The 10,048-nt window shown below is 36.8% G+C and overlaps 1 protein-coding gene across 1 annotated transcript; it reads right to left on the minus strand.

Annotated features, from left to right (window-relative positions):
- Positions 1-303: 303 nt before the first annotated feature.
- Positions 304-732, minus strand: LOC145557395 (uncharacterized). The gene has a single exon (XM_081618578.1). The coding sequence runs from the start codon at positions 730-732 to the stop codon at positions 304-306; it is 429 nt and encodes a 142-aa protein (XP_081474704.1).
- Between the last annotated feature and the right edge of the window lie 9,316 nt (positions 733-10,048).

Genomic DNA, 10,048 nt, shown 5'->3' on the forward strand with positions numbered 1-10,048 from the left:
GCGTCTTCGGTACGAGCATTCGGTCAGGAAGTCCGCTAGAGCTTGAGCGTTGATGGCTGCTCTCGGCTGGTAGCTGATGCTGAACTCATTGAGCTCGAAAGCCCACTTGGCTAGCCTACCAGATTTCTCAACTTTGCCGAGGACTTTTTCTAGCGGCTGATCCGTTAAGACCACTATTTGATGGCAATTAAAGTAGGGCCTCAGCTTCCAAGCGGCTACCACTACTACATAAGCAAATTTTTCAAGTAGGGGGTAGCGAGTCTCGGCATCTGTCAGAGTGTGGTTGACGAAGTAGATCGGCTGCTAAACTTTTTCTTCTTCCCTCTGCAGCACTGCACTTATAGTGGCTGAGCTGACTGCCACGTACAAGTACAAGGTTTCCCCTTTAATTGGTCGAGCCAGCATAGGAAGTTGAGCTAAATGCTCCCAAAGCTGCTTGAACGCCTCTTTTTGCTCGTCCTCCCAGATGAGATCTTTAGTTTGGGAGTTTGAGGGCTTTGAAGAAGGGCAGTCCCTTGTCTGAGTCTCTAGAGATGAACCTTGAAAGGTTATCAATTCTTCCGATGATCTGCTAACGTCCCTCTTTGTTTTCGGCTCGAGAAGATCGAGTGCTGCTTGCACCTTTGCGGGATTGGCATCAATCCCTCTTTTGCTGACCATGAAGCCGAGGAATTTCCAAGACTTTACGCCGAAGACACACTTCTTCGGATTCAGCTTCATTTGGTTCTTCATTAAGGTGAAGAAGGTTTTGGCCAGGTCCATAACATGGTCTTTATCTTCTTTGCTTTTGACAATGGAATCGTCAACATAGACTTCCACGTTTCGGCCTTTTTGATCGGCTAAAAATTGATCCACCAACCTTTGATATGTTGCCCCCGCATTTTTCAATCCAAAGGGCATCATTTTGTAATTGTACACCCCGGGGTTCGTGATGCAGGCCATCGTTGCTCGGTCGTCGAGGTGCATGAAGATTTGATGATACCCCGAGAATGCGTCCATGAAACTAAGCAGCGTATGCCCACTTGTCCTCGGCAAGGGGTAGAAGTCCTTCGGACAAGCCCTATTTAGGTCCGTAAAGTCAACGCACATTCTCTAGGTGCCATTTTCCTTCTGAACAATGACCACATTAGCCAGCCACTTTGGATATTGACAAGGTTCGATAAAGCCTGTATCTAGTAACTTTTTAACTTCGATTGCGATGTCTTGGTTCTTGCTTGCGGAGTAATCCCACTTCTTTTGCTAAAATGGCCGACACGTTGGGTGGACGTTAAGCTTATAGGAGATGAGGTTTGGATCAATCCTGGGCATGACAGCTTTCGAGAAGGCAAACACATCTTTATTGTCCTGAAAGAGTTGGATGAGCTCAACACGGACGTTCGGATCGAGATCCTGTTCGATTGTGACGCATTTTTCCGGGTCTCCTTCGGTCAACTCTATTGTTTCAATCTAATGGTCCAGCTCCATTGCTTTGGGTCAGACTCTTCACAATCTGGCCTATTGTCGATATCAACAGGCTTCCCAGACTTACTCTTCAACTGGTCCTCTAATTCTTTCGGCCTAGATAAAGGACCAGCTCTACTTTTCTTTGGCGATTTTTCTTTTGCCAAAGCTCCTTGAGCTGAAGCACTTGGGCCTTTCGGCTTCTTCGCGCTGGGCTCTCTTTCTTTTTCTTTTTCTTTTTTCCTCCTCATCCTCATCGTCGTCGTTCTCCAAACGATTAGTGGATGGCTTGAGGTAGTTGCACCTTCGGGCTTCCTTTTGGCTGCCCTCAATTCTTACGGGATAGCCAGTGTCTGAAACGTAGATCATAATCTAATGATACGTGGAGACTACCCCATGAATTTCGTGAATAAAAGGTCTCCCCATGATCACATTGTACACTGAAGGAGCGTCAATGACCAAGAATTCGGCCATGACATTCCTGGCTGCTTCGTCGCAGCCGATGGTGACAGGAAGAAGAATCTTCCCATCAGGGTAAGCTGAAGACCCATTTAATCTAGATACCGGGTAGGGTACCTGTAGGGAATATTTCAAGCATTACCCCAAACTTGAACCCCACTGTGATCATACACTAAAGTACGGTGGCGTCCAAAGGGAAAGAAGATAGAGCAAAAGAGTCGCCAACAAGTTTTAGGAACTTGTAAACAGTTCACAAGGTGAAGGTTACACCCCTTAACGATCCAGGAGATCGTTAACTCCAATAGGTCTGGAACCATGACTGGTAGTTTAGGGATGAAGGTACAAATCCAACGTAAAAGAGATTGACCCTTCCCTATTCAAAAGTACAACGCGCTTTTGTACGCGGAATCATTTTTTAAACCGGTAACAGGTAATTCCGCGTCTAAGCAGATTTAAAATCAAATAATATATTTTATTCAAAATAAAACATCTTTAAAAATATAATTATCAATCCTAATCTTATTAGAATTAAAAATAACCTTCTAGATATTCCTAGAAGATTAAAATCAATCCTATATTACTTTAGGAATAATAATTAATAGGCCCTCCTCTATATCATTGGGCCTAATTTAATTTAATCCATAACTTCCTCATTATTCATCGAAATTGAGCTTATAATATATCATTGGAAAGCTCTTTTCGAGCCCAATCCAACTACACTATTATTGGACCATTATCATGAATCAAACCAAATTGGATTGGCTATTTTTCATAAATAGAGTAAGAAAAGAAATATTTTTGAAAACAGAAAGAGAAATTTTTTTTAATAAAAAAACATCCTCATCACTAGACTTTTCACACTTTCACCTCGTTCGATAATCAAATGGCGTGAAAGGTATTCATCACCGGGTTTGGTTTTGGGCAGACACATTTGGGTGTCTACATAAACCCATTAAAATCAGGTTTCTAAAATCAAATTAAATTCTTTTTGCTCAAGATTATCAACGTCAGATGCACATAAGAAATCCTAGCAGCAAAATTGATTGTTATAATCCTTAATAAATTGAGAAATATAACAAATAGTTCAATAACTCACCTCAAAATAACCCGAATTCGACTATAATGACTTGAAAAATTGATATTCAATGGTTAATAAATGAAAAAAAAAAACAGAAATTACCTCTGATTTTGTTTCAATAAGGAGTTAAAGCTCATAAGGTTCTATAATGGAGCTTCTACGGAGGTGAATTCTGAAGATTCAGCATCATGGATTTGAATCGAATTTCATAGATTACCAAAGAAATCATACTCAAAATGTCGATCTTCAAACAATTGGTCTAAATAAGTTGACAGAAATTCACAATTTAGATCTAAATAACGAAGATCTTCAATTTAAAGTTGTAGATTGAGGAGAGCGAGAGCAAAGAGAGATATGAGAAAGAGAGAGTGAGTGAGACAGAGAGGGGAGAGAAAAACAACTGATGGGAGAAACGAAGTAAAACCGACTAATTTCTTAAAGCCCTAATGTTAGTCCTAACACGTGATGGAATTGTAATGGACCTTATTTGGCTGTTACGATTAGAGTAATAATTGTACCGGACAAATATACTGTTTATTTGTAACGGTCAAATTTTTGCTCGTTACAAATATTAGTCATTTGTATCGGACCTTTATATTATCCGTTACGAATCATCTATTTGTAACGGATTTAATTATGCCTGTTACAAATGAAGCGTTACAAATGAAATTTTTTCTATTATATATATATATATATATATATATATATATATATATATATATATATATATATATATATATATATATATATATATATATATATATATATAATGGTACTTTAAAATGTTTTCTAGCCAACTTTCGTCCATATGTTATCAAGATATGTTGCACATGTATGATTTGATTTGTATACCATTATCACCCTTATAGAAGCATATATATATACATTTTGGTCATATCATGTGTATACTACAATGAGATAAAGCTTGCCAATTATATATACTTGAATCACTACACCTGAATTGTCACTAGTACAAAAAAGTAAATGGGCAGCCCTAAATGGCAAGCGGTTATTGAATTCCACTTTCAAAAACACCCAAAGAAAATCTGAAACAAGAGAATGGCAAGTGGTTTTGGGTGAACCGTTTCAAAAATTCTAAATGGAAAGCGGTTTTAACATTGAACCGCTTGCCATTCTTTAAAAAACAAACCCTACTAAATCTTTTCTCCTTCTCTCTCCTCTCTATTATTTCTCACGCCTCTTCCTTTAATTTCTCATGCCTCTTCCTATTATTTCTCATGCCTCTTTTCTCTCTCTCTCTCTCTCCTCTCTGATCTCCTCTCTCCATTTTTTACTCTCCTCTCTCTAGCATCTACTATACAATTCCTCTTCAAGACTTGCCATTGATGCATACCATCAAGAACAACAACAACAACCATCTTCCCTTCACCCTCCCTCTCTCTCCTCATTTTCCGAATTCGAGCCAACTCCCCTCATTTTCGAGTAAAACAACAAACAAAAAACCCCAATTCATTCGAACCTAAAACCCCCCCAGTAAAATCGAGCAAATATGAGCCAATCTGAGCCAAAATCGATCGAACACTAGCAGGTGGTTGTGCATGCGTGTGGGTCTTCAAGTTTTTTAGGTCAAATTCGACCATGATAACTCTAAATTTGGAGTTTTCATGGTCGAATTTGACCTTTAAAACAATAATTTCAAGCCAAAATCGGGGTTTTGGTGGATTTACAGGTTTTTCCTTTTTTTTCCTTTTTTTTTTTTTTGAGATTTTTAAAAAAATTTATGGTTATGTGTGGTTGTATTGGGTTGTTTAGATTAGCATAATTCTTTTTTTGGATTAGCGTAATTTTTATTGTTTGGATTAGTGTAAATTTTTTTTTATATGTTTCAGGGGCTGCTGCTTGGGTTTGTTGGTGTTGTGACTAGGGATGGCAACGGATCCGGACCCGATCCAGATCCGTGGATCCATATCCATTTTTTGCGAATATGGATCTTCAAAATCTGGACCCGTCGGATCCAGATTTATATATATATATATATACTAAAATGTAACTCATGTAACATACTAACATGTAAGCAAGCCCAAGCCCACTACCTCTAAGCTCAAACCTCACCCTCACAATCCCACGGCTCCCCAACCCCTAATTCTATCTCTCAATTCTGCCCCCTAATACCCAAAATTCCCCTTTCACTCTACCCTAACACAACCAAGTGTAATACACTCTGTTCAACACTCCAGAAACCCTGCCGCCCACTCTCTTCAACATTTCTTCGGCGACCGCAACTCCTCAAGTTCAAACAGTTTCAACTTTTCTCAAGCGACATTGCCCCCGGCAACTCAACCTCTTCTCTCCGGCGTACAACCATGAAGCCCCCTTCTCTATATCTAAATTATGTACTACGATTGTGTTATGTTCATGTAAATTCGTGAATTTTAGTTGCTTGTTTGACTAATTTCTTGTATTAATTTTGTACTCTAGTTATGTTAAACTAAATTTATGTTTTGAGTTGCTTGTTTTTGTTAATAATACTGTATAATTAAGTGGTTATATTGAATCAAATGCATGTGTTAACTATAAATTTTTTTTTGACAAATTTAGTAAAATATGAAGTATCCGTTTAGGACCTGTTTTGGACCCGGATCCGTAGGATCCAACATATATGGATATAGATCCCTAGTTTTCATAGCCGACGGATCCGGATCGGATCTGGATCTAGGTTCCAAAACGGATCTGGATATGGATCAATTTGGATCCAGTCCAGATCCGACCCGTTGCCATCTCTAGTTGTGACTGTCGCTGCAATTGATGGTGGTTGATTGATTGATTTTTGCGGTGGTGGTTGGATTGGTAGGTGCGACAGGTGTGGCGTGGGTTGGAGATTTGGGCGTGGCTGCAGATTAAGTGAGGGAGTAGGGGAATTTGTTTTTCTTTGGTGTGGTGGGGGTTAAGAGAGTTGGGTGTGAAGGATATGGAATGGGCAGTAGAATGGCTGATTTTATTACTTATATTAAATTTTTTTAAATATTTTTTTTGATGAAAATGTAATATTACAACAATTAATTAATGAGAATTTTAACGTTTTTCCATATGTTTTGTTTGTGTATCAATTTAAGTGAAAATCGTTGTAATGGGCAGCGGTTTGGCACCAAAACCGCTGCTTTTTTACTACAAATGGAAAGCGGTTTTGAACCGCTTTCCATTTAAAATGCCAATGGCAAGCCCCCAAGCGCATGCAGTTCAAAACCGCTTGCCATTTAGTATTTTCTACTAGTGTGTAGATTATATAATCGGTTCCAAAATAAAGTTGTGATATATGGAAAGATAGTGCAGTTGACACTTTTAATAGTGTAATAGTATATTAATACCATGTGTATGAAATACCCTTGAAGTTGTGTAGTTATCTGAATTATTACAATAGATGGCCTATGATGTGAGAAAAATTATGATGGTACCAATGAAAAATGTATTCAGATATCATTGTCAAAATAGCATGCAAATTAAAATCGTACCTTAAGGAATTATATGATGATATCGATATATGATAGAACCGACGCGATAAATAATACATATGCATGATATAATGGACTAGTGAATAAGGGATCAGGAATATATGTTCATTTTGATGTCAATATAATCATAATCATCATAAGTTTATTAAGGTCCATAAGTCCATTGATATTTGGATTTTTAAATCCACAATGTACACTGTCTTGCATTATTTTAAGTCCTATATATGTTCATATGCATGTGTGAGTCTAGGTTAATGCATTATTCATTACATATATTGAAAGTTGTTGGATCATTACTCATTGTATATTTAGTTTTCTAGATTTCATATTGTTGCATTAGTTCTATACAATAATTGTTGTATATATGAATGTTTATTTAAAATATAGTATGGCGTATTTGTAACTTTGAAGGAAAATTACAAAGGAATATTTATATTCCAACGGGCTTATAGTTGTAATGAATTTATTGGAAACTTTGATTTAAAGCATGTTATGAATTATGTAAGAAGAGTTCTTGAATAACTTATAAATGACGTATTTAAATAACCATCCTTACGAGTTTTTGAATATTCGACCATGAAAACACTAGATCTAGAGTTTTCATGGTCGAATCTTTGGCTTCATCACAAGGAGAGAGAAAGTGCGAAAAATGGTCGGTCTTCGTGGTGATGTTGTTGATGTGGTATTCGTGGTGGTTGTGGTGGGATTTAAGGGGGGAAAAGAGGAGGGCTTAATGGTGGTGTTATTGCGGAGGTGAAATATAAGAAGATCGAGAGAGAGAAGGAGACGAGATCGAAGGAGAGAGAAGGAGTAGAACGAAGGAGAGAGAAAGAGATGAGATCGCAAGAGAGAGGAGGAGAGCTGAGGGGAAAGAGGAGAGAGGAGAGGCTAGCTTAGGGTTAAGGGTTATATATAAAATGGGGCGGTTTTTTTTAAATTTGGCTCCAGGCCAGTTCAAACCGGTGGGATTATTATATTTTCCCACTGGTTTGGTTTGAGCCGGTGCCAATTATCTTTCCTCCAAATCCCGCCCAGTTTATCCCCACTGGTTTTTATTACTCAGTGCCAAAATATAATTTTCTACTAGTGCAACTTGGCCCAAACTCGAATCTCCTCTTTGTCACTTTAATCAGTCATTCCATTACCTCGTTTTCTTCTATGTCGAGCCCTTAATCACCGGTTTGATGATGTTAACAGACCTTGGGCTATGAAAGATGGTCGTGATCCTCTAGTGCTCGTAGTGGTTCCAATAATTCCGGGAAAATGCTCCAAATCTGCAATTTCCTATAAAATAATATCAAAAATATGAAAACACTAGAAAACATGTATTATTAATAAAAGTAGCTCTAAAGAGCCAAAAAATACTCCTAATTATGATCAAGGGACGAGGACAAATCACTATATAAAATAGACATATCATCTGTGGGTAAAATAGTTATCCCATGTTTCTTCAACATAATGTTTGGTGATGATATATCCAAACGAGAGGCATATTATTGATAGATTGCTTCAAACGTTTCGTCATCCCTGATTTCGTAAGCAATGCCATTGTCATGACGTTGTTTGCTCTTCACCAAAATCATATGGTTGTTGATTCCACCCTCTTCACCTACATTATGGTCAACAACATCATTTTCCATCACAAGAAGCCCATGCTCATTTGTATCATCCTCGTTATTGTAGGATTGACCATCATTTGCAATCCCAGTTTGCTTTACCAACGTAAGACCCGCAACCATCTCGAGCTTCACTTAAGCCTCTGCATTGCAAGGGTGGGTTGTGTAGTCAAGTTGCCTCATGAGAAAATTGGTGGTGTAGACACCTGATAGGGTCTCCCTAAAAACCAAACCCATTGATGAATACTTTTCACGTCATTTAATTATCTAACGAATTGAAAGTGTGAAAAGTCTAGTGATGCGGTTGTTTTAATAAAATCTTACTTTCTGTTTTCGAAAATATACTCTATTTATGAAAATAGTCAGTACAGTTTAGTTTGGTCCATGATATAGGTCCAATAATAGTGTAGTTGGATTTGGCTCAAAAAGAGCTTTTCAACGATATATTATAAGCCCAATTCCGATGAATAATGAGGAAGTTATGGCCAAAATACTAAATTGAGCTCAAAATGAGTTTTATATACGGCCCAATGATCAAGTGGAGGACCCGTTAATTATTATTCCTTGAGTCATTAGGATTGACTTTAATCTTCTAGAATAATCTAGAAGGTTCTCTTAAATCTAGAAGGTTCTCTTAAATTCTAGTGGAATTAGGATTAATAATTATATTTTTAGAAAATAAAGAATTTTATTTGGAATGAAACAAGTATTTTTAATTGATAAATCTGATTTTAATTATGATAATTACGGAGTCTAATTACTTAATTATATTAGGAAAAGATGTCGCGCCGCGATAGAAGCAGTTTTACTCCGAGTCGAATTTGATCTTTTTTATCATTTCGGGACTATTTTCTCTATAAATAGGGTCTTTATTCCCCGTTTTCAAAAGCATCAACAATCATTTATCTATTATCTCTCTAAGAAATAGCTTATTCTTTCTCTCTTGCTTTCTAAACCTTGCTTTTTACAAAACACAATTCCGCATTCGCAGGTTCTAGACATACCTAGCCAAGCTCGAAGTTGTCTTCTTCCTCGACGTGAAAGGTTGCTAATTTCTGAGGGTTTGGTTCCAAATCCCTATTTCAAATATTTTATTTGATTGTTTAGTATTTTATTGAATTTTACTAACACGTGTATTATTTTTATAGGAAGATATACGAGGCATCAAAGTAAGTAATTTGATTACTTAATTATTCTTTTGATATAGGAATCATGTTTAGATTATTTTGTTAATTTCTAGTATCATGTTTAGGGTATTAACTAATATTTCTTATATCATGTATGTTTCTAGTATCATGTTTAGGGTGCTTCCTAATTTTTATATCATGTTAGGGAATAAATTTTGATCTTTATTATTTAGTGACATGCTAGGGTTTGTTATTAATCATGTTAGTATCATGTCTAGGATCTTGCTATTAATATTATGCTTTGATGAGATTATGATTGAGACGATGATGATTTGTTGTGTCTATAATTATGATTTAATATTATGTTGCTTGATATATATTATTGTTATTGCTTGATTGTGCCTTTTTTGCAGGTTTAAAGGGAATTTGTATTTGAAATTACGCCTAATAAGATAATTAGTAATTTGGTTTAGGCTAATATGATTTTAATTCAAGTGATCGCCAATAATAGATATGTTTATGCATTAATATTCAACCAACATAGATTAAACAGGTTTAGGGTCAATCTATTGATTGAATGTTAGTCTGAAAGCGCACATGAATATTAGAAGAATAAAGAAGTGGCCTATTTTAGGGCAGGTCAATCTCTTTTAGGATGGATTTGTACCTTCATTCCCGAATATTCAGTCATGGTTCCAGACCACTATGGAGTTAGCGATCTCTAGGATCATGAAGGGGTGTAACCTTCACCATGTGAATAGTTTACAAGATCCTAAAACTTGTTGCCGACTCTTTTGATCTTGTTTTTTTCCTTTGGACGCCACCATACTTAAGTGCATGATCACAGTGGGGTTCAAG

Source organism: Chenopodium album, chromosome 9 (genome assembly GCF_948465745.1).
Source record: "Chenopodium album chromosome 9, dcCheAlbu1.1, whole genome shotgun sequence".
In the NCBI taxonomy this organism is placed as follows: domain Eukaryota; kingdom Viridiplantae; phylum Streptophyta; class Magnoliopsida; order Caryophyllales; family Amaranthaceae; genus Chenopodium; species Chenopodium album.

What these genes read in the sequence shown, in the direction of transcription:
- LOC145557395 (XM_081618578.1), bottom strand. Translation starts at nt 732, where the DNA reads ATGAAGAACCAAATGAAGCTGAATCCGAAGAAGTGTGTCTTCGGCGTA.